Raw genomic sequence first — 25144 nt, 5'->3', positions numbered from 1 at the left:
CAGCAGAAGTCAAGAGAATCAGGTTTTATTTCTGGCTCTACTTTTGAACTGGGCCCATCATGACTTAACTACTTTACCTCTCCCTTCTTTAATGGCCTCATGTCATTGGAATATAGGTCTTCCTTTCTCCATACAATAGTTATGTTGCTGAAAAGCTGTGTTTACGTTTCCTTTTTTAAGCTGGATGTTACTTGAAATGCACTAAGGAAACTTATTATTTTAAGGAATACTATGGTGGTAAAGGTGGGCAACTAGGTGGCACAGGGGGTGTAATCCTGGGCCTGGAGTCAGGAAGACCCAAGTTCAAATCTGGCCTCAGATACGTACTAGCTGTGTGACCTTGGGCAAGTCACTTAACTCTCTTTGCCTCAGTTTTCTCATCTGTCAAATGAGCTGGAGAAGGAAATGGCGAACCACTCGAGTATCTTTGCCAAGAAAACCCCAAATAGGATCACAAAGAATGGGATATGACTGAAAACGACTGAACAACAACAAATGAGAGTAATACAAAGAGACCTTGGGCAAAATGAATAAATACTCCTTAATTTATATCTTATAATATTGATCTTTGCATGTTGGTTATTTCATATATTTTATGTTTTTATATACTGGTTATTAGTAAAACGGGATATAACAATACTATTACCCATTCCTCTAAATTTGTAACAAGGATGCATTAAATAATTTTTCCCTGCTTCCTTCATGCCCTTAACCCATATCTACCTGTTGAAATTTCACCCATCCTTCAGACACAGATCAAATGTCATACCCTTCATGAAGCATTTCATAATCTACCCAATTGGAATGATTTTTCCTTCCTTTAACCTTGCAAAGTCCTTGGTAATTCTCTCAACTGCTTATTATTTATTGAACTCTAAGAAAATAGAATCTGTGCTTTCATTGGTACAGAACAATCCTAGTGAGGAAACTCCCTTTACCAATGCAGATTTGTATCTGTTCTCAGAGAGCAGCCTGGAGCACTGAGAGGGTGAATGACTTGCCCAGAATTACTCAGAGTTTGTCAGAGGTAGGACTTGAATTCAGGTCTTCCTAATTTCAAAAGCAGTTTCCTACTTATAATGCCCTGCTGTTTTCCCTTATCGTTTTTGTATTATATTATGAATTAAAGTTAGCAAATGCTTAAATTAAGGATTCTTTACTTTTTTGTGTCATAGACTCTTTTAATAGTGTGGTAAAGCCTATGTACCCTTCTCAAAATAATGCTTTGAAATGCATAAAACAAAAAAAAACCCATAGAATTGCAAAGGAAATCAATTATGTTGAAATAAACATGCAATTTTTTCCCCATCCAAGTTCGTGGACCACCTGACATCTACCCGTGGATCCCTTTGGGGTTCATGAACCTCAAGTTAAGAACTTTTGGCTTAGATATATTTGTGATGTTCATTCACCCCTACTAAATGAAAGTAAGTTCTGTAAAGTAAAGCACTGTAAGAGTGCAGGGACTACATTTTTATTGTCTTTGTAACTTCCTTAGCACCTTCAATAATAAGTGCTCAATAAAATGACTATTGAATGAACGCCTGTAATGTAAGTTCTCCAAAGACAGGTGATGAATAACTATAAAGTACTTAAGGTGTTAGGAAATAAAACTACCTAACAACCTTCTCAGGATCACACGTACATTTTCCAAATCAATTTGACAATTTTCGATTTCCTTTCCCAAGAGGTCATTCATTGACAAAGATTTCTCTGTACTGGAAGAAACCATTTCAGTTGTTTCCTGCTAAGAGAAAAAAGGTAAAAATAAATGTTTTCTAGCTAGTACTTATTACAGAAGCAATTATACTTTCTTAAATACATTAATCACATGAATTACATTTCAATAGATTATTTTAAAAATTATATACATTTATATGACTTCCTGAAAATACTTCCTTCACTCTTCAAGGAATCAAGCTAGTATACCTTGTTTGATTTTTCATAGTCAGATATTCTAGCTACATTTAAACAGAGCCAAGAAATTGCGTTTTCTTATTTAAGATATATACTCATTAGTTTCATTCTGTTCTGATTTCTCCGAATATTTTGTTGTCCACTTGATTTATATATTTTTCATGTGGTACACAAATCCTTACATAAGAATAATGCTATCTGAAGTTATCCTTCACTTCTATGGGAGCAAAAGGTAAAACCAGAGCTTAAAGTTCAAAACTCAAAATCAAAATGTCCCTTCCCACCTCCAACACAAAAAGTGCCACATAAAGTTGTCCACTATTTTGGGGAGGAAAAGGTAGAAGAGGAGAGGAAGCTAATAAAGCAGGAGGAATGCTCAGAAGTGGAGAGTAGATTATGGCTACCAAGGAAGAAAATAAGCCAACCATATTTCCTTGAAGATATTTATCAAATAAATGTTCATTTCAATAAATAATTTAAACTATCATACACATTTTGATTTTTTAAAAGCTGCATGCTATCTTACTTTCCTCATTCTTACCTATCATTTTCCTCCTTTTCTATTCCCAGAACACAACCCTACACATAGTAGTCACTTAACACCTGTTTATTGAATTCTTTCCCACAAAACACTGAATTCTCTTAGTTGCTAACAAAATATACTCCAGTCTCTAGGTAGAGATGAGAACTAGTCTAACCATACTATAAGGCAATTTGGAACTACATCCCCAAAGCTAATAAACTATGTATGTCCTTTGACCCAGCAATAACACCAGTAGGCTTATACTCCAAAGAGATCAAAGAAAAAGGACCCATACGTACAAAAATTTTTATCCCAGCCCTTTTTGTGGTAGCAAAGAATTGGAAACTGAGGGGATGCCCACTTGGGGAATGGCTGAACAAGTTACGGTGATGGAATGCTATTGTACTCTAAGAAATGATGAAGGGGATGGGAAGACTTATATGAAGTGATTCAAAGTGAAATGGGCAAAACCAAAAGAACTGTTTATACAATACCAGCAATATTGTAAAGATAATGAAATTTAAACGACTTAGTAACTCTGATCAACAAATGATCGACCACAATTCCAAAGGACTCATGATGTAACATCCCATTCATCTCCATATAGAGAGCTGATGGACTCAGAGTGCAAACTGAAGTATATTTCCTTCCTTTCTTTTCCTTCCTTCCTTTTTTTTGGACATCATTAATGTAGGAACTTATTTTGCATGACTATATATAATTATAAAGAGCTTTGTTTTTCTTGCCTTCTCAATGGGTGGGAGAGGGAGAGAAATTGGAATAGAAAATAAAATAAAATTGAATTTTAAAAAAAGAACATAGTGCAGTATGGTAAAAAGCTTTAATGCCTTAATTTATTTTTGAATGAAACTAAAAACTTGACCTCATATGGTTCAATAACGTGACAACTAGAAGAATATTCCATAATATACATATATGTATATTTTAAACTCTGAAATTTTCTTGAACATGAAATCTTGCTCAGTCAGTCAATAAGCACTAAGTGTTTAATATATACTTAGCATTGTGTTAAGTTCTGGAGATACTAGGAAAAGCAAAAATCAGTCCCTGCCTTCAAGGAACTCACCTTTTAAAGAGAATCTGGATTTTTAAAAATCTGTTTACATGCCTTATTTCCTCCCTCCTAGAAAGTAAGTTCCTCAAAGATAGGGATAATGCATTATTTATCTTTTTATCTTCCCTAGTACCTGGCACAGTAACTCTCAAATAATTTAATAATATAAATGTCTGTTAAATAAATTAAGAATTTAAGATAAGTGAAATTTTGTTTCAGTCTGAAACTAGATATGGCATTCCTTGTAATTTCCTCACCGAGGTGCCTATTGCTCAGCAGATAGTGATCATGTTTCACCCTGCAGAGCTGTAATAATTACTGAAGGAAACCTATAAAACCATATATGTACTAGAAGTATATGAGAAGTGAACTACTGTATAAACACATGATATGACAGGGAGACACAAAATTCTTAGTCCAGGCTTGAGAAAATTGCTCTTAATAAACTAGAATAAGGCTTTATGTTTTTATAAATCTATTTATGAACTTGTCAGGCAGTGAAGGATAGTGAAGGAGCCAGTCTCAAAGTCCAGAGGGCCTGGATTCAAGCCCCATCTCTTTCTTCACAGGCTATGTCACCCTGAGCAAGTCACTTAAGCTATCAGTGCCTAAAGAAAACCTCTCTTGGGCTAGAAATTGTAGAACATTTGCTGTTTTGCTTTGGTAGTAGGAGTTTCCTCACTGGAATTTCCCTATATATGTAAAAATACAGATCTGCACCAAAATAATCATAAACTTACTACAGTGTTAGCATTTTCATTGGTGTTTTCACCATTCTCTGAATTAATCGATGGGACATCTTCAGTTACATCTTTCCTCATTTCTGTATGAGTTAATTCTCTCAGGTTACATGGCTCTTCCATCATGGAATTCTCTGAACCAACAAAGAAGTAAAGAAAGGGAGTTTAATATTAATATTCAGAGACTGCCAACATCCAATGTGTAAAGGGCATGACATAGGCAAAGGATGAACTAGAAAACAGAGACTACAGAATATTTGGAATCAATTAATCAACAAGCATTTGTTGAGTGTGTCTATAGGATCTGGATTTGCACTTTCCCATCCCTCTCCACAAACTTCCAAATACCTACCACGTTGCACAAGTCAATTATCCATGGCACCATTTTCCCCCATTTGATATCATAGCACATTTTAATATATTGATAAGTAGGCAATGGACTTCTGGTCAAGGTGGCTGCCTGAAAGGTAGCAGACTACCCAGTTTCCCAACACTTATGCCAGCAAACAAGACTAAATAAATTGTACAAGACTAAATAATGATCAAGAACTCCAATGGCAAACTATAGTAAGAAACTTCTTTCACTCCAGAAATTTACAAAAAGTTAGCAGCCCATGAGCAAGAAAACATGGGGCTGCTGGAAAAGCCAGTGCTAGCACTAGCAAACAGATCCACACCTACCAGCGTGACCAGAAAAGGTCCCAGAGACACTCGTAGCCTTTAGAGTTCTCTGTCCAGAGGGAGCAGGAGTGGAAGGACCCTTTAAAAAAGCTCCAGGGTGGTTTGGGAATATACTCTGGGGGAGCAAAAGTGCTCAGCTGAGGCATTGAGGGTTTCTAGGTGCCCAGCATTCTGTCTTGATGTGCCATAGAGGGCCCTGAAGTTCCAACTCTGTGAACTTTAAATTCTGGTTGAGCATAACCCTGGGAGGTGGAAGTCTGCATACAAGAACCCAGGGGACCCAGAATGAGACTAAGCAAGGCCAACCATCTCCACCCAAATGTGCATCAGGGGTATAGCCTGCACCTTTAACAAAGCCCCAATTCAGGAACTAAAGCTAGACAAATAAGTGAATCAGAGAAGTCACTGACCAATACCAAAATCAATGCAAATTTAGAGACTCTCCCAAAAGATGAGAATAACTAGAACAAATGCAAGCAGAGACTCAAAGGAAAAAATAGATCTGACCAAGTCACTCTTTTACTATAAAACATGGAAATCTCAGTTTAGTATTTAAAGGCTTTCCTAATAAGTCCCTTGCCTACTTTTCCAGTGGCGCATTGTATAGAATGCTAGACTTGGCTGAAGCCAATAAGTTAGGAAGATCTGAGTTCAAATCCAGCCTCAGACACATATTAGCTGCATGACCCAGGGAAAGTCACTTAAATTCTCTGTGCCTCAGTTCCCTCATCTGTAAAATGAGGATAATAATAGTACCCACCTCCCAGGGTTGTTGTGAAAATAAAAATGAGATAGGATTTGTGAAGCATGTTTTAATCCTCAAAATGACATACAAATTCTAGCTATTACTAACATTATTTTCAGTCCATACTCTCCTTCAAGTCCTCTCTGATCCCAGCTAGACTGTTAACATTGCCTGCATTCATGTCTTTGTACGGAAGGCCCTCTTGGACTCTCTAGCTTTGTCCGATGACAGCTCAGGTGCCACTTCCCATAAGAGATGTTTCTGATCCTCTCAGGTGCTAATGCTCTCTCCTTCTTGAAATTATTTTGTACTAGCCTATCTGTGTACATGTTGTATTCCTGCCCCCCCCAAAAAATGTACATTTCCTGAGGATAGGAACTGTTTTGTTTTTCATCTTTGCAGTCTCAGTACCTTGCACAGTGCTTTGAATACAGTAGGTACTTAATAATTTTTTAATATCAATACTTCCCAAATTAATCTATAAATTTAATATTATACTGATCAAAATACTAACAGTATGATTATATAAGTGGACAAAATGACAACAAAATTTATATGGAATGAGAAAAAGATTAACAATATAAAACTAAATTGTAAAAACTATTTTATCTCCCACTCTGCAAAGGGACAAAGATGAAAAAAAGATAGGAATAGTCAGTGTTGGAAAGGTTGTAGGAATATAGGCACACAATTGCATTGTTGGTGTAGCTGTGAAGTAGTATAACTATTTTGGAAAGCAATTTGGAACTACGCAAATATGACTAAAATGTCCATATCCTTTGACTCAGAGAATCCACTCCTAGGCTTATACCCCAAGGAGTCCATTGATAAGAAGAAAGTCTCCAGATACACCAAAATCTTTATAGCACTTTTGCTGTTAGCAAAGAATTGGAAACAAAGCAGATGCTCATCAATTGGGGGAATAGTTAAACAAATTGTGGTATGTGCAAATACAACAAATGTTAAAAAATAAAAAGAAACATGGAAAGATCAGTATGAACTGATACAGAGTGAAGTAAACAGAGCCAGGAAAACAACATATACAGTGACTGTAACAAAGTAAATGTAAAAAGCAACCATAAAAAAAAGTGAATGCTTAGCACAGTGCCTGGCACAGAGCAGACACTACATAAATGCTTACTCCTCTTCCCCTTATTCCCCACCTAGGAATATTTCCTAAGAAGTTTACTGACAGGAAAAAAATACTTATCTATATAAAAATATTCCTGGCAGTATCATTTGTAATACCAAAAAACTTTAAACAAGCTAGGTGTTCACTGGGTAGTAAATGGCAAAATAAATTATAGTTATATTAATGAAATGGAATTTTATAGTGCCATAATTAAATGATGAATTTGAGGAACTCAAAGAAATATGGGAAGACTCATATTAAGTGATACAGAGTGAAAGCAGCTGAGCTATACACACATACACAAACACAGTATCTACAACTATGTAGTTAAATACAACAATAACAGCAACAAATCCAGGTTTATACACAGTAAAGTTTTTAAAAATCATGAAAAACAGGATGCTATGGGTTCTACTACGTAAGAGTCAATGTAGAGGGTTTTTTTAAGGTTTGGGTTTATAATCTGTAGCAAAAGTCGCAAAAATTTGCATACATATATAGTTTATAATTTCCATTTTGGAGATTTTGTCTTACATGGTATTTTTATTATTCTCTTCTTTATGTAGTTGGATACCTATACTTATCCATAGAAATAAAAATAAAATTTCTATTTTTTTCCCAAAAGCAAGAAGTCCAGGAAGTAGTGACTGATCTACCATACTGGAGATACATACATATATACATATACACATAGACACACATATATGTGTATACATATATTCATATAGTTGTCTGTATAAAAGCATTTTATAAGTTGATAAAACAGTTGTTGAATAAATGATGATAACAACTCCTCTGTGTATGTGTTTGTGTGTGTAATATTTTTCAGTTTATCTCATTTGATCCTCACAGCTTTCCTGTGAAGTAGGAAGTATAGATGTTATGCTCATATTCTAGGTGAAGAACTCAGGATCAGAATGGATGAATAACTTGCATAGAATGTATTATCTAAAAGAACATATACTGTACTTGGCTGTTTGTGAGTTTCTAATGTAATTATCCTTTACCACTCTATCATCTACTCTCTAAGAAATCAGGGAAGTTGGAAATGTATAATGATTCAGATCAAATATATTTTCAATTTCAATTTTTACTGGCCATGTAAGTCATTTGGAAGTCAAAAATCACAAGCTCATGTAGTTCATCAAATCCAGTCCCTTTATTGTATGGCTAAGGAAGCAGAGACTAGATCACAGATCTAGAGCTCAGAGGCCATCAAGTCCAAACCCCTCACTTTATAGATGAAGAAACTGAGACCAGGGGAAGGGAGAGGAAGCCGGTAAGTGACTTACCCAACGTCACACAAGTTATAAGTTTAGATTTGAAATCAAGTCCTCTAATTCAGACACACACATGCACATGCGTGCACGCGTGTGTGCGTGTGTGTGTGTGTGTGTATTCTTTATAAGTCTTCTTAAAATAATCCAGCTAATAATGAACTTGTATTTGTTACTGGATTAGTATATAATAATCGTGGAGGGCTAACTTCCTTTGTCAGAACATCAAAATGCAAATTTTAGGTATAGCTCTTATATAAATGCTTCTTATGAACAAAATCTCTTTAATCAAAATTACAACAAACAGGCAAGAAAATAGGATGTCAATGTAGCAATTTCCTTAACTTCAAAATTTTTTTCTGGAGGCTGACTTTGAACATGGATGGGTTTGGAATCAGGTTAGGCGTAAACATTTACACTCTAAAAGGATACCTGTGTTTCGTGTAAAAGTCTCTATGGAATAGTCTTACCTAGCAGGTCATCATTTTTCACTTCATCCATTTCCAATCCTGTCTGTAAAGTTCTTCTTCTACGTTTAATGTCAGATGACCGAAAGCATTTTCTAAACAACTGTGAAAACACATTTATTTTCTTGTATTTTTATAAGTAAAGTAAATCAGCAAAGCACAGCTAATTATGCCACAAAATAAACCAATAATATATAAACATACACAGAAGTGACAAGGTATAATAGTAATGTAACATATAATGTAAATATTGAACATTTGGCCATTTACGATGTACATTTCATCTAATATTTTCCTTAATTCACATAACAACCCTATGAGAGAGGACAAAGAAAGACAGCACGGTACAGTGGATTTGGAGCCCAAGGATTTACACTCAAATGATATTTATTATAAATGATATTATTTATTATAATTTTTATAATATTAATTATATATTGTACCATATATAATATAACATAATACACTATAATATGGCTATATTATAATGTATTATATTATATTATAATTATTTATTATAAATGATATTTATTATCAATGTGACCTTGGGCAAGTCACTTAACTTCTCTGGACCTCAGCTCCTCATCTATAAAATGACCTTCAAGTTCACTTCTGGTTCTAAAACTATGATTGTATGATCCATGTTTGACAAATAATAAAACTGAGGCTCAGAGACAATAAGCAACTAACAAGATGTCCCTTTATATCCAGGACTGGAACCCAAGTTTTCTTACTACAAGATAGGTGTGGTTCTTTTCTCCCAATTAACTGTGCTGCATCCACCTAGGCTAGTCTCTTAATTATTTTAATTCTATTTATTCTAGCTGCAAAATTTTGAAGAAGGATGCATAACAGCTCTGTTATTAAAATATAATGTAAATGTTATATCAGTATAAAAAGACAGAAATGTTTACCATTTTAAGCTCAGGATTAATCAGAAACTGAGTAGCATTTGATAGAAGTGTATCCACTCCTCCTGTCTCCTTCCACATCATCAAACGTCTAGTAGGGGGTGCAAGTTCCAACACAGTCAGTGTGTCCATGAAGTTACTAAGCTGTTTATGCATGGTGTTGCTGCTGATCTCCTTCACTGGATCAATAAGTAGTTTCTTCTTACGTTTGCTTTTCCTTCCCTGTTCAATATCTAAGAAACATCCACAAATTTGACTAAACTCCTTATTATAATGGTCTCCAAGGGATTTCATAGCAATAAAATATATTGAGACCCCTTCTTGGGTCTCAGGAGTACAATAATGCATCTTGCAGAATTTCATGGAGGGGGAAATTCCATCCCTTTCCTCCTTCTGATTTCCTGTCCAGTTCGGTTGAAGATTAGTGGCCAGTAGTCCTTAAATAATTGACTCTGACAAGTATCTCTCAAAAGTTCTTCAGAGCATCAGTGGCAGTGCACACCAGAGATAGGCAGACAGACAGACAGACACACACACACACACACACACACACACACACACACACACACACGTCCACACACACAGCTGCTTCTGGTCCCAACCATGGTACATATGGTGCCTGCTCTCATAAGTTATAGTTGTGAGTAACATAAGGATGCTGGGGGTAAGAGGGACAACATCGCTTAGTTTTGTAATGAGCTCCTGGAAATGGAAGAAACTTCCAGAGCTCGTATAGTGTCTAGTTTATTCTGTCACTTCTACAACAGCAGTTTCCAAACTAATTTGGCTACAGATTATCTCAGCATTTGATAGAACTCATAAATGCTAATCTAGGGAATCTGGGAGGCACAGAATGTCTACTGGGATAACAGGGGTCAGAGAAATTTTGGAACAATATACACTTTTTCATTTAGAAAAATTGTCACATGTATATTTTTGATATATACACTGAAATTTTATTACAGAACCCACATTAATAATTTTGCATAGAACATCAGTACTTTATAGAAGAGTTTAGGAAACAATAGTTCAGGCAGAAATGTCTAAAGCCTCGAGGCTGTAGCTTCCCCACCTCCCAAACAGGATACCAATTTAACTTTTAAGGCTCTTTAAAGAAAGGAATTCTACAACTTTCCTTTACAATTTATTCTAGTGTCTGATAGGCCTCACTAGAAGAGTTGGTTGTTTTTGTTTGTTTTATTTATTATCTCTCACCAACAATCTAAGCCCATTTTCTCTTATTCTGTTATACCTGGAGATGAGTCACCACCCCTCCCTCCACCAAATTCCTACAAAGATCTGAAGATTATTATTGTCATTTTGTCTTTTCCATTCCAAGCTTTTGCTTTAGGGTGAGGGAGTCTAATGTCTTTCACCTTAGTCTTCAGTATTTCTTTACATATCTCTTCCAAACATTTCACAAATGAGCCACCTTTAAATTTTATACATTACCAAATTGGATAGTTCTGAATATAATGGATGCATCATTCATGGTTCTTTCATTACGCTTGTACTGTATTACAAATCCTGTTATTGTACCGACTCTTTGCCATACTTCATATAGTGTTCAAACACATTATCATTCTCCACAGTATTCCAGATATGATTATGTTCTAAGATTTAATCCCTTTATATCCAAGAAACAAAAACCAAAAATGACTCTGACCTCTAGGATCAATTGGATCAAGGATAAGTTCTTCTTCTTCATTTTTCATTAACATAGTTCCGTTCATTTGCTCACTATCAGGTGGATGTACAGACTCAGAATTGCTTGTTTCTCCTATTGAATACATAATGATAGTCCCATGAAAACAAATCTATCACAAAGTAGTAGTGTTGCAAATTATAGGATAACACAGGAACTAAGTACAATGGCAACCTTATGCGTAAGTTAAAAACAACAGACACATACTATAAATTATTCATTAGTAATTACGGATCTATAAGGAACTATAATTACATATCCATGTATAACTTCCCTTCTGCCCAAATTTCTATCCCAGGGTTAAAAGCAAATTTGATATTGAAAAGTGAGAAGAATAATACTTATATGCTCATTAAAGAACTGAAAGATTGTTATGTGAGTTAAGTCTACATTCATTTCAAGTGGGAAAATACTAATTAGTAACTATAAAGTTACATTCTAAAACACACTATTATAAACTGTATGCATATATGCATACTTCTATATAATCTATAGTTATATATAATATATTATATGTAATAGTATACTATATAATATATATAGTACATCTATATACTTATATATAATATATATTTTACCACTTAGTCCAAAAATACTTTTCAGCCCTGGAAACTCATAAAGACCATTTACTAATGTGTAGAGGGGCTGCAATCTAAAATTCTACCCATGCCGATGAAATCATAGATCCCTGAAGTATCCAAGTAGGTCAACACAAATAATTTCAAAAGCACAGTACTTTGGCAAATCACCTAAATGTGCTTTCATAACTGATCTTGTGTAGTCACTCCTTTTCCCAGTCAGCAAGATCTCAGAACTCAAACCATCCCCCTAATTTCCTAGAACCCTAGTATTTGAAGGTTTTTTCACCTCACTTAACCTAGTGTCTTGTTCCTATTATCTCTTTCTATATTATAGTACCATATAAACTCCGTGCTTATGATACTTAATTGGAATGTTCATTTTTTCAGGAAATACATAAAGACAAACATGAACTCACCAACTACTGACTCGGTTGATTCAAGAGGCTCAGGAGGCAAAGAAACTTCTTGGTCCATGTTGAAGTCTTCCAACAGGATATTGTGGTCATCTCGTAACAGATTGTCTTAAAAACATAATATGTAACTTTATCATGGAAAGTTTAAAAAGCATACTCATGAAAATAAAAGTTGAATAAAATGTGTTGAATACAATTTCAATATTTGGCTGGTTAGTTTTATATCACTTGTATCACTGGTTTTATATCACTATTTATAAAACTAAAATTGTATGATGTATAATTAAATTTAATCAAATTTAGGACAATTACAATGCTAATAAATTTTATTTAACCATAGTTAATATCATAGTTCAGCAAACTATTCCTAATATTACTTGACATTCCCACAACTTAAATTCTATATTTACTGGCAATTCTGCACATCTATATTACTAACCAAAAAAAAAAGATTAAATTATATCCAACAGAGTTTTAGTATTAAATATATTTTATCAAATTCTAATTTTTGGAAAACTAGTAACCTCTGACATATGCACATCTTATGATCTTATATGGTACATCTCTAGTAATAAAAACCTCAAATTTATGCTAATATTTATAATTTTTGAAACGTTTTCATCACAAAAGCTACGTGGAGTAGACAATACAAGTCATGTTTTCCATTTTTCCATTTCCATAGATGATAAAACTGAGGCTTAGAGAGACTAATAACAGGTTAATCACACATAGAGCCAGAAGGGATTTCAGAAATCAGCTAGTCCAACCCCTTCATTTTGCAGAAAAGGAAAAGGGACTAGAAAGATGAAAAGACTTTTAAATATTCCTAAAGCAAAGGTCTGAACATGTCATTCACCTTCCCAATAAACTCAACAAACTCTAATGGATCCCTAAGACCTCTGGGTTCAAATACAAGCCACTGTCTTTGGCATTTAGAACTCTTCATGATCTGGATCCATTGTATCTTTCCATATTTATTATACAATACTCCCCTTTGAGCCCTTTGAGTCTAGCCAATCTAGCCTTCTTGCAGTTATCCATATATGACGCTCCATCTCCCATCTGTAAGCCTTTAAACAGACTGTCTCCAATGCCTAGAATGTACTTCTTCCTCACCTATGCCTTTTAGAGCTCCTTTTTGTTGTTGCTGTTCAGTTGTATCAGTCATGTCTGACTCTTCATGACTCCATTTAGAGTTTTCTTGTTAGATACTGGAGTGGTTTGCCATTTCCTTCTCCAGCTCATTTTACCGTTAAGTGACTTGCCCAGGGTCACACAGCTAGCAAGTGTCTGAGGCTGGATTAGAACTCACGAAGATGAGTCTTCCTGACTCTAGGTCCAACATTCTATCTACTGCGCTACCTAGCTGTTCAGTTAGTCTCTACTTCCTCGTTTTTAGGACAAAATCTGTTTTCTGAAAGTTCCCATCTCAAGAAATATTTACTGAACGACTAAGTAAATTTCAGCTCTGCTATAATAAACACTCTTCACAAGGACCTTACCACAGAATTATTTGAGATGGAAAGAGTTAAGAAAGATTCATTGGGTATGCTGAGTTACAGAGGTAGTACAGTACAGTGATGGAGCACAGTCATCTGCATTATTTCAGTAACCTCCTGACTGATCTCTCTGCTTCTAGTGTGTCCCAAATTCATTCAGTCCTCCACAAAGCCTACAAAATAATATTCCTGAAGAATAGGTCTATGTCATATCTCTGCTTAAGAATCTTCCGTGGGCCCCAACAAGCCTCCAAGATAAAATACAAATCCCTCAGTTTTGGACAAACTGGTTCCAGATTTATCCAATCTTTCCAGACTTATGTTTTATTAATCAATCAATCAATCTATGTGGCAGTTCTATGTAGCAATCTATGTCACCTACTATGTGGCAGGTACTGTTCTAGAGGCTGCGGATATAAGTACAAAGTACAAAGAATGAAACAATCCCTACTCACAAGGCACTTAGAGTCTAATGAGGAAAACAACAAGTATAAATGTGTGTACGTATGTGTGTGTGTATATATATATATATATAGATATAGATATAGATATATATACGTACACATACGTATATATACACAGAATAAATATAAAATTAAGAAATTCCAATATATACCAAGTAGATAATTTTCTATATATATATATGTGTATATATACATACACATATACATATATATGTATATATGTATGTGTGTGTGTGTGTGTGTATGTATGGTAGTTTGAGAGGGAAAATACTAGCCGTTAGAGAGAATTAGGAAAGGCTCCAAGTAGATGGTTTCTGAGCTGCATCTTAAAGGAAGAATAGGCTTACATATATAGAGAGAAAATAACTATCCATTGCCAAAGGAAACTGAGGAGTAGCCAGACAGGTAGAACTAAGAGAGAGCAATGTAATGAAAACCTAGACAGAGAGTGTCTAGAAGAAGAGGCTGTTCAATAGTGTTAAATATGGTGGACAAGAAAGATGAATATTGAGGAAAAGGCTCTTGTATCTGGTAATTAAAAGATTTTAGGAGACAGCAGTTTTGGTTGAGTGATGGGGTCAGAAACTAGATTGCAAAGAGCTGAGAAGAGAGAAGGGAAGTGGAAGTGGAACAAACAGAAAACTTTTTTTTAGGAGTTTGGCTATTAAAGGGAGACAAATGATGATAGATTGAGAGGGTAGTAGGATGGAGTGAAGAATTTTTAAGAATGAAAAGAGAATCATTAAACTTCTCCCAATCTACTGTGTTCTTTCCTGCAGTCTACAAATGCAACGGATAATATAACAAACACTTACAACCCTACAAACCTGCTACCAGGGTGAGTTTGTAAGTTACAAGAAATGAGTCAATAAATTGGAGAAAGGGGATAATTGTGGGGGTAGTCTGTCAGGGGACAGGAAAGGGGTTAAGATCAAGAGCACAACTATAGGGCCTTGGTGAGGAGGAGTATTATGTCTTCATTAGAAAAGTAATGGAAAAGAGAATGGGACATTTCAGGAACATCTTTGAAAATTCAACATAATCTATAACTTTATTAGCCAAAATATCTTTAAAAATAAAACACTTTATTGTCAGCTTAGCTTTAAGCCATACCAATCATATCCCCTGCAGCTCCTTCATCCCCGAATCCATCTCCGCTGTCATACAATACAGATTTTTCTTCATGGAGACTTGCAAAACTACGTTCAGCCAAAATCGAATTGTTATGTGTCAATATGTTGTCATCAAAGAAGCTTTGTCTCCTAAGTAGTTCAGATTCTTCACCTAAAGTAACGATTAATGAGGACGAGGAAGCTCTGAGATATGCTTATAACTTCAAAAATGTATAAATAATGGCAAATATATTAGGCCCACAATGAAAACAGAAGAATTTGATTCAACTTTAATAGACATTAACCAGTAAACTAAAACATGGAGTGTCACTCAAGCTACTGAGTCTTTTATGCTACCTAAGACTCATCTGCTGTAGAGAAAAAAAAAGAGTTAAATAAGGTAACTTGTTACCCAAAGAAATATTTGCTGCTTTGGGTCAGATGAAAAATAACAACATTACATATGTACACAAAAACTAAACAGATTTTCCAATCTCACTAAATGAATATTATAACTGTTCCCATGGACGTTTATGAGACATCAATAAATAAATACTAACTCAGCAAGGAAGACAGAACAGCTAAACTGTGAGGCAGGATAGGTTATAGTAGAGTCAATAGCCCTAAGCAGAGTACTAGTGTTTCTTCTACTTGGAGATTTCCTGCAGCCAGCACATAAAAACAGGAGAAAAGAAGGTTCATACTGCTGGTATTTGAAACTAGCCCTAATCATACTTCCCATATAATACATCAAAGTATTTATAGGAGGAAAAGGGAAGGTGGTATCTTATTACAGCAAAGAAAAGTAATTGCAGGGGTCAGATGTCACTGGATGCCTTTCCCTTTGTGTGAGTATATTATCTCTGGACTATTCCAGGGATGTTTTCCTGGAGGAGAACGCCAGGCAACAAATTGTGTGTTTGGTTACACTGCTAAGCTGCCTGAGGTCCTAGACCCAGAAAACACCAAAGGGATTTGTCTACGATGAATTTGTGTCAGAAATTTGGTAAATGTTGTGTCCTTGATAGTACTTTCTAAGCTTTTCCCTCTTCCTTATTTTCTATCAGTGCCAGATTTCAAGGGACTCTGATTGTCTGAAGTTTCGGGTCCCTGACACCAAAAGGAAAATCTACCATGGTTTAACAACAGCATTTATAGGATTCTATGAAATAAAGGGATATTTTGGAAATGGGAAATGGCTTATATTAATTTGCATGGTAAGTGATCATAAATTCACAGCTTTAGAGCTGGAAAGGCCGTTTGAGGTCACCATTTATAGATTAGGAAACTGAGGCTACAAAAATGATTTGCCTAAGTAACAGACCTGAGTCCAGGGTCACCCTGCATTCCACTCTAAGGTTCTGCATCCCCACACCCTTCTTGGCCCAAGGAAGGAACTATGCCCCTTTGGGGGTGGAGGGCCAGATCCCAGCAGGTGTCAGTAGCCAATTTTGATTAGCTGAGAGTTTAGCATGACTTTTAAAAATTAACCAGTTGGTTAGACCCAGAGAACAAGAAGCTGAGAAGAGTCAAAGCTAAGGCATAAGGTCTTTGGAAAAGGAATTTTATATTCCCAGGTAACGAACCAGGAAAGGAGGCATGCAACTGGCCGTGGAGATTGGAAAGATAGTGGTGCTTCCATCACTATCTGTTACAGAACGAAGCAGATTTACTCAGCACCAGATTTGTCCTGTGGATGAATCCTTTTGCTTTTTTTAAAAATACTTTGAGAATTCTTGTCCTCTGCTATGAAAGTTGTAACTTTATTCTCCTCTCATAAATAGAAATCTTTCCTATATTCATTCACAAAGTTCTGGTTGGGGGGTGGGGCAGGAAGGGTAGGAAGCCTAAGAAGAAGGGGGGTGGATTCTAGAATCAGGACATCAAAAAGGAGTGACAGTGAAGGCTCTGAGGGTTAAGATACTGAGGTCAGGAAGAATGATGAGCTTCAGACTGGGCTTAAGCCCAAAAAGGAAAACAGCTTTTGGTCAAGCTTCACCTTTAGGGAATAATCTAGATGTAGCCTATAACCCAGGATAAAGATAGCACTGTCACCAGATATGGCCTCATATGTACCCAACGTGTATTAATCACTAGGGTTATGGGAAAGTAGGGATAAGCCATACAAAAGAAATAAAAGACAGGATTTCCACTTTCAATTTTATAATCTGTTTGAGGGAAATAGGTCACCTTGCTTTAGTACTTTAGAGTTTATAAAGCATTTTCCCCATAACCAACCTGTGAAGTAGGCATCATAAGTAGTATTATCACCATTTTACAGATGAGGAACCTGAAACTCAAGGAGGTTAATTAACTTGACCTTATTTACCAGGGTTGGTAAACAATAGAGCTGTGCCTCAAACTCACAATATGCATCCTCCATATCTTGTACTATTCTTATTTGTGTGCATGTCTTTTTCCAAACACCTTAGCCCCCACTAACACCTCGCTGGAGAAGGGCAGGGACTGTCCCTGTTATACCTGGCAGGGTCCCTTCCCTTGCATATAGTAGGTCAGAATATCGTAGTAACAGCAACAACAGCAATAACACCCGCCTCCTGAGGTGGTTGTGAGGATCAGATATCCCAAGATGCACAAAGTGCTTCGTAAACCTTAAAGCATCAGATAAATGCTAGTTGTTCTTAATAGATATTTCTTGAAGGGAATATATGCATGAAGAATATAAGAGTACTTACAAATCAATGGGATTAAAGAAAGGCTTGTTGGAGGGAGGAGGCTCGGATATGTTTTTGAAGGAAGATGTGTATTGCTGGAAGTGAGGAAAGCGAAGGCAGGAAGGCAGGAAATAGATGTGGAGCAACAAGTAAATTTGCTTGGCAGGAACACAAAGTAGATGTTGGGACATAAAAGAGAAATAGAATTGGTGGAAGGCCTTTAGGCCAGCAAAGGACTTTAGGTCTTATAGGTAACAGGAAGCCTCGGCAGATCCTTAAATAGGGAGATGGGAGAGGATGAAAACAAATTTTGAAGATCACAGTTCAGAGTCATGTATTGAATAAATAAGAAAACTAGCTGCTATAGCTCTCCTGGCATGAGGAAGTAAGGATTTAGCCAAAGCCAGTCAGTATCTGTGTAAGGAGAAAGACAGGGTAGACCTAAGATACAACTTAGACACAAGTAGATAAATGATTTCTTCTGGTGTATATTCAGCAAAGAAATATACGTAAACTTGTTTATGATTTATAATTCTAACTTTTAAAATACTCTCACCAAAACTTCCGGCTTGAAAAAGCAGATCGTTACTGAAATCTTCTCTAAGTGTAATGTCTTCAGCTTTGCTCTGGTGCAGAGTATAGTGCTCAGAAACATCAACAGCACTACAGAGAAGTTTAAAATACAAGTTATTACATGAACAGAAGCACCCTGATCTTATAACTATTGAGAGCCTATACTCCACCCCCTATATGGTTTCATTCTAAAAACAAGAAATATAAGATCATTATTTTCTCAGCTGTATATTTTATAAATAATCGTTAACTACATAGGAACAAACTATATGAGATAGCCACAGGCTTTTTTCAGCGGATCTGCACCAATACATATACTGGCAAAATATTGTCCCATCTTGGTAAATAATTGATGAATGACAGTTAGCTTGTCCAAAGTGCACATTTGCCCATAGAGTTTATGTTTACAATCTAGAGGCTAAGACCAAGCTTGAAGAGAAATAGAAGTCTCACGAGTTTGCTTGACCTCCTTACAAAGAATCTTTCTTGTACTCACCACTGTCATTGCTTCCCTTCAGCACTGTACAAGCATGAATATTGTGTTTGCTTTCAGTGACGTGACATGTTTACGTTATTGGTTTGGTTTCACATTTTTACCCAGTGTGGCATATTTAATCATTATGAGCCATAAATCAACACATTCTTTTCCTTTTCCCTGTCTCCTAAAGCAATTTGTAAGAAAGTATTTCAAGATCTTCGAAATTGTCAAATTTAAAAAAAAAATTTACTCTCCTCCCTTCCTCTGTATTTCATTAGAGAACCAGAAAACATGTTTTTAGCAGGGGAAAAATTGACTATATAGTTCATTTTTGTCACTGTACTTGGAGCCATTATAATAAATTTAAACTTTTGGCAGATGTGCTCAATGAGTTACTCAGTAATCCTTTTTAAAACTAAATCCATTTCTCTGAAGGAAGTTTAAACATGAACATGTAAGAAAAAAAAGTTTAAAACCCTATTTAACTAAGATATATGGAAAAATACTTTATTATGGATCCATGATCCATCAGTATGAGTGTTCCCTCCATCAATAGAGATGACAATTTCTCCATGCCTAATAGACTGTCTTTATGAGCTAGTGGAGACAGAAAAACTCATCTCCTGGGGACCAACCCTCTGGTGATGGGCCACTACACATTTAGCTAAACTGATACCTAGACAATAGACTCACACCCACCTTCCTCCCCTTCTACCTCCTCCTCCTCCTCCTAGGCATGCATTTGAAGTGTCTCTAATTGTGTGCTGGGTTTATACTGAATTGGCACAGACTTTAAGAACCCAAGTCACGTCTATGCCATGATAAAATACTGGAGTAGGGTGTTATTAGAGATGTGGAAACATAAGAAAAACAATTTACTTCATATTGGGTAACTGGGTATCAAAGTCATGAAATTCTTCTGGCAATGTGATAGAATTGTAAGCAGCTTCAAAATTCTCTTCTGGAAGATCAACTAGTCCTAAAGGAAATAAAGATGACAATTCACTTTTATATAGTGTTTTAAGGTTAAAAATTATGTATATATACATATACATATGTGTATGTGTATACATGCATACACATATGTATAAAATCTCATTTGTTCTTATATTTCAAGTATTATCCGTATTTTACAGAAGAAGAAATCGATGCTTGTTGAAATTAAGTAGTTTGCCCAAGGTCATACGACTAGTTAACTGGTAGACCTGGGACTGGAATCTAGGTCTTCTCAAACTTTAGGGCTCTTTTCATGCTTAAAACATTCAGGCTGATCAACTAAGCAGTGATGCTGTGGAAAGTAAAATACTCTCAATCTTATATCATACGTAATGAAACCATAAATCCACTGGTAATTTTCATTAACACGAAGAAAGAGAAGAAAACCTGACAAATGCACAATGTAGCTGAATTATATTTTAAGGTATTGTAACTGACACAGCTTTCTCTGTCATACTTTGGAGCTCCTTCAAAAAGGTTGAAGCTGTTTAATGCTATAAGAATTTTGAAAACTGCTCTAAAGAACTAGTAACATTTATTTTTAATCAATCTTATTGCATCCTTAGGGTTTTTTAAAAGCATGGTTATTATGTACTTTTGGTGATTCAATATTATTTGATACATTAAAAACAAAAAATATGAAATAATACAACTTTTGAGGGAAACTTTTAGCTTTCTATGCAAACATGGAAGGAAAAAATAATTAAAAATGAGACCATGTGTCCCTAGCCTTTGAAATTTAGAATCAGTGAAAAGAAATTTTAAATTCACTACACTTACTCTGAAAGCAATACTGTGCATCAAACTGAAACACTCCAAATAAAACTGAAATGCAAGAAGGCACCAAAAAGAAGAAAACAAACCCACAGTTGCATGTACCTGGGCGAAAGGTCATCTTCATTTTAACGAAAGCTTCATTACAGTCTGCTAAAAGGTATTTTGCCTTCCTGTGATAGATTCGAACCACTCCTAACAGCAAATGTCCAGAAGTCCGCAGTGCAATTTTCACCTTTTAAAAAAATACAAAAAGTTAAGCTGTTTAGAATATCAGTTTATAAGGAACTTAGAATACAGGAACAAAATTCTTTGGAAATAGCAGCAAGTCAGTAAGAATTTTATCTGTTTAAAGTTTACAGATATTTCCTTATCTTTCCAAATGGATCTCCTAAGTTTTACTTTGCCCCCTTTTCAACTATTTAAAGTTTTCTCATATTCTTTGAAAGCAATGAACTCCTTAAGTGAACTGCAAAATGAAGAAATAAAAATATAACATGGCAATATGGCATTATTGTTATAAGAATTATAGCATATAAAGATTTACTAAATATTATTTCATTCATTCAATAAGCATTTAGTGAATACCTACTGTATGCACTGCACCATGCTAAGGGAAGTGGATTATTTAAAACAGAAACATTAAAACATGGTTTAGTATTGTCCCTTCTTCTCAGGGACCAATCTATGTACACATATTGTCACCTAAATAGAAAACATAGCAGTGTTTTGTGGTAAATGAAATCCTGTATTTGGAGTTATAGAATTGGGTTGGAAACCTAACCATTACTTATTATTACTACCTGTGTGACCTTGGTCAAGTCAGCTTCCTCATCTGCAAAATGAGGGCGCTAGACTAGATGATCTCATAAGAATCCTTCTAGTTGCGAATCTATAAGCCTATAAAATGGTCAAATTATGCCAGACACAGAACATAGCGCAATTCTTTGAAGGTGGTAAATGCTTAGTAGACGGTTGCTGAATGAAGGAACGTTGGTGTACAACTAGGTAACAAAATGAATAATGCAGAGAAGTAGTGCTATAGGAGTTTAGAAAAGGGGTCTGACATCCATGCCCCATCCAATTGTTTTTTAAATCCCTGTCCTCCCCACAAATAGGATTCCATTTCAACCAATTACATACCTTAGGTGATAGAATTTTTTCAATAGTTGCCTCTAAATTACATTCAAATATATGGGCTTTTGTGAGTTTCTTCTCCCAGTGAGCTGCAAGCCATATTTTGGCCAATGGCCCTCGCTTGCTCATAAGCAAATGTGTGTAGAACATGTTGTCTGTATTTTGCAGTTGGATTTAATGAGCTAGAAAGAACAATAAAAGAAGATATTTAAAATTGGATCAAAATCTTTACAAGTGGATTTAGAATCAGGGGATTTGGGTTCTTATCTCAACTCTGCCACTTAACTATCAGTATGATCTTGGGCAATTCAATTCTCCTTTCTAGGTCTCAGTTTCCCTAATCTTTAAAACTGGGGGCTTTGCCTAAATGATCTCTGACATCCCTTTCTGCTCAAAATCTTATCATCCTACACTAAAGAAGTTTCTTTCTTTTGGAAATATAAAGTTATCATTTTCAGGCAGTATTGTTCAATTCAACAAACATTAACTAAGGGCCTGCTATGTGCAAAGCACAATGCTGGGTAGTGGAAATGCAAAGGCAAAAAATAGCACAGTCCCTAGGCTCAATGATCTTACAATCTAATAAGGTGTATATGACATGTACACAAAGAAGTATGTACATGGCATGTATGGACATGTCAATGATGTGTACATAAGTGTACATGACTGCACATAAATAAGTATGTGGCATGCACCTATATGACAAGTCTATGCACACATGTATTAACAACATACAGACCATGTAGCTTGTGTATATATTACATATGACAGATATGTAAACATGCATATATGACATGTACACAAATAAGTGTGAAACAAGATAGAATGTGATGGAGTAGAGAAGTCCAAACAAAGTACTGTAAGAAAATCTGAAGCTTTTTCAGTAAATGCTTACTGACACTTATAAAACCACCTAATTTAATCTATTGCTTAAAGTCTTATCTAGAATATTTGGGTCTTACCTAGAATATAAAATTATGCCTACAAGATAAGCAAAACCGGAATTTTCATTTCAGAATTGTAAACACAATATTGACATATATCTTTTCCAGTAACAGCTTTTTAGAAAAAGGGTCAAGTTTGAAAGAAGGGGGAAAAGTAAGAAGAAAGAGGCTGGAAAAGAGAATAAACAACATAACATAAGAAAAAAGTTCAAGAAAGGAACATAAGATAGAAGACAGAACAAATGTCCACACTAAATCAGAAGCTTCTAATACTGGCAAACGTGGAAACAGGATGTCTGTCTGCTTAGGTGAACTGCTGATCTCTTTTGATATGACAAAACTTCTGTGAATTGAATCGTTGTCCTGACTTGTTAAACCGAAAATTTGTTTTTCAAGTGAAGAAAAAAAGGAAAGAGAGTCAGAGAGTGAAAAAGAGGAGAGGAAGAAAATTAGAGGCTAAAAGGGAGGTAATCAGGATAAAACAAGGAAGGAAAATGAGAAGTAAATTAAAGTGGCTTAACACGAAGGGTAAAATAAAAGAATATCATTCACTTACAGAAAAGACATATAATGCATTTGTACGTATACCAACATATTATGTCTGTCATTCTGGGAAATATCTTGTTGCTGAAGCAAAAGTGAAGAGAGATTATAGTGTATAGTTCGGTTGGTTTTTAGAGTAATCAGATTACTGACTACATGTGTTAAGATAACAACATGTATAATCTTAACTGTTTGCCACAATGGCATTTTTTCCTGCTGTATTAAAGGAGACAACAGACAAAATGTATCAATGATATCACAGATGTAGGTGTAGCCTCATAGTACAATACGACCTATCCATGTCTTCTCAATTCGTGAGATTTTGCCAGTGTGCTTCCCTAAAACCTTCACAGAGTGTTCATCTAACGTGTTGATGACCTTTCTCTAGTTTCTTGACATTGTACATATACCACTCTTCCAAATGAGCAGCCCACCTTCTCTTCTGCTCTACAGCTCTCTAACAGCCTTTACACCACTTTTCTTGTGCAGTTCTTGGTTAGCAACCAATTATAACAGACATGCCTCTCCATTGCCTTCTGAGTGACCCTCAACTTAGATTCTTCAGAGAATGTTGTATTTCATGACTCAACCATACAGCATTCTTAGGAGAACATTGTTTGTTTTTAAATACAGATTTTGTTTTGGAAAAATAATCAGATCTTATTGTTTAAAAAAAGGTGGCTGAGAATATTAAAAACTCTGGGCCCATATGCCTAATTTACCATCTCTACAAAACTTTAATGAAGAAAAAATTATTATGACAGGTAATATAGCACAGTAGAGAGGAAGCACATCAGATTCAGGAAGAACTGAGTTCAAGTCTTACCTCTTCCACTCCCCTCCCTATCCAAGCCACTCCCCTGCATATAGTCTGTGTGATACTGGGTAAGTCTGTGTGATATTAGGTAAGTCTCTCAATGCCTCCGGACAATTCTCAATGACCTTAAATCGCAAAAGTTACCAATCTGCATTGGCAGAAGTTCATTAGCAGAGGGAGTTTCCTTAATGGCAGTTTCCTACACCAATGAACTCATAGGTCTGGACTCCTGAAAAATTTACATACAAATTGCACCAGGGACATTCTTGATAAAAATATGAGATGGTAACAGGTTCTGACCTTCCCTAAGACTTCCGTTCCCTCTAACCCTCAGAATTTTCTCTGACCATTACCCATAATATGACGTTAATCTCCTTCTCCGACCTCACCCCACTAGTTAGCTATTTCAACTGTCCTCTCTTCTAGAACACCTTGTTCCCTAGTCTTCTTACCATTCTTCTAAAATCTCCTTCCTTGATCATTCCTATTATGCTTCCTTTTCTGCTCCTAACCAGCCGATTGTGCTTTACACATTCATGTTACTCAACCTCTACTGAGCCTTCACTACAGCGAGGCAGTCTTTTGAATTCCTCCCTGATTCCCAATCTCACTCCACAAAAGTTACTTCCAAACCTTCTCTTCCCTCCTTGAGCCTCCCACATATCCTCTTCCTCACCCCCCCCCACCCCCAACTGAGAACCTTGCCTCTTACTTTACTGAAAAGATTGAGGCCGTTAAACATTGTCCCATTCTCTTCATCTGAAAACCCCTTGATATCATGTCCCACTTTCTCTTCCTTTCTTCCAGCCTGATAAAGAGGTGACCCTCCTCCTTGCCAAGGCCAAACTCTCTACTTCTACACTTTATCTCCTACCCTCTTGTCTTCTTTAGCAGACTACACCTGCTATCATTCCCTCCTCCCGCCCCGCCCCCCCAACCAGTTCCTTTCCTGCTAACTTCAAACA

At 35.8% G+C, this 25144-nt stretch overlaps 1 protein-coding gene across 1 annotated transcript in view; it reads right to left on the bottom strand.

The window, feature by feature from the left end:
- The window catches only part of RAD21L1 (RAD21 cohesin complex component like 1), a 31993-nt gene extending 9968 nt beyond the window's left edge, over positions 1-22025 (bottom strand). Inside the window, exons 1-11 of the mRNA XM_036751309.1 lie at positions 21882-22025; positions 20844-20973; positions 19848-19947; positions 18474-18580; positions 15244-15414; positions 12171-12275; positions 11135-11245; positions 9472-9701; positions 8561-8660; positions 4256-4389; positions 1646-1747 (exon numbers count right to left, since the gene is read on the bottom strand). Of these exons, the coding sequence (XP_036607204.1) occupies positions 1646-1747; positions 4256-4389; positions 8561-8660; positions 9472-9701; positions 11135-11245; positions 12171-12275; positions 15244-15414; positions 18474-18580; positions 19848-19947; positions 20844-20973; positions 21882-22025 (1434 nt within the window). The remainder of the gene's footprint in view (positions 1-1645; positions 1748-4255; positions 4390-8560; positions 8661-9471; positions 9702-11134; positions 11246-12170; positions 12276-15243; positions 15415-18473; positions 18581-19847; positions 19948-20843; positions 20974-21881) is intronic.
- Positions 22026-25144: the final 3119 nt, after the last annotated feature.

The sequence above is a fragment of the Trichosurus vulpecula genome, chromosome 3 (genome assembly GCF_011100635.1).
Source record: "Trichosurus vulpecula isolate mTriVul1 chromosome 3, mTriVul1.pri, whole genome shotgun sequence".
In the NCBI taxonomy this organism is placed as follows: Eukaryota; Metazoa; Chordata; class Mammalia; order Diprotodontia; family Phalangeridae; genus Trichosurus; species Trichosurus vulpecula.
The sequence above is the reverse complement of the archived record's forward strand: the minus strand, read 5'-3'. Positions and strand labels throughout refer to the sequence as shown.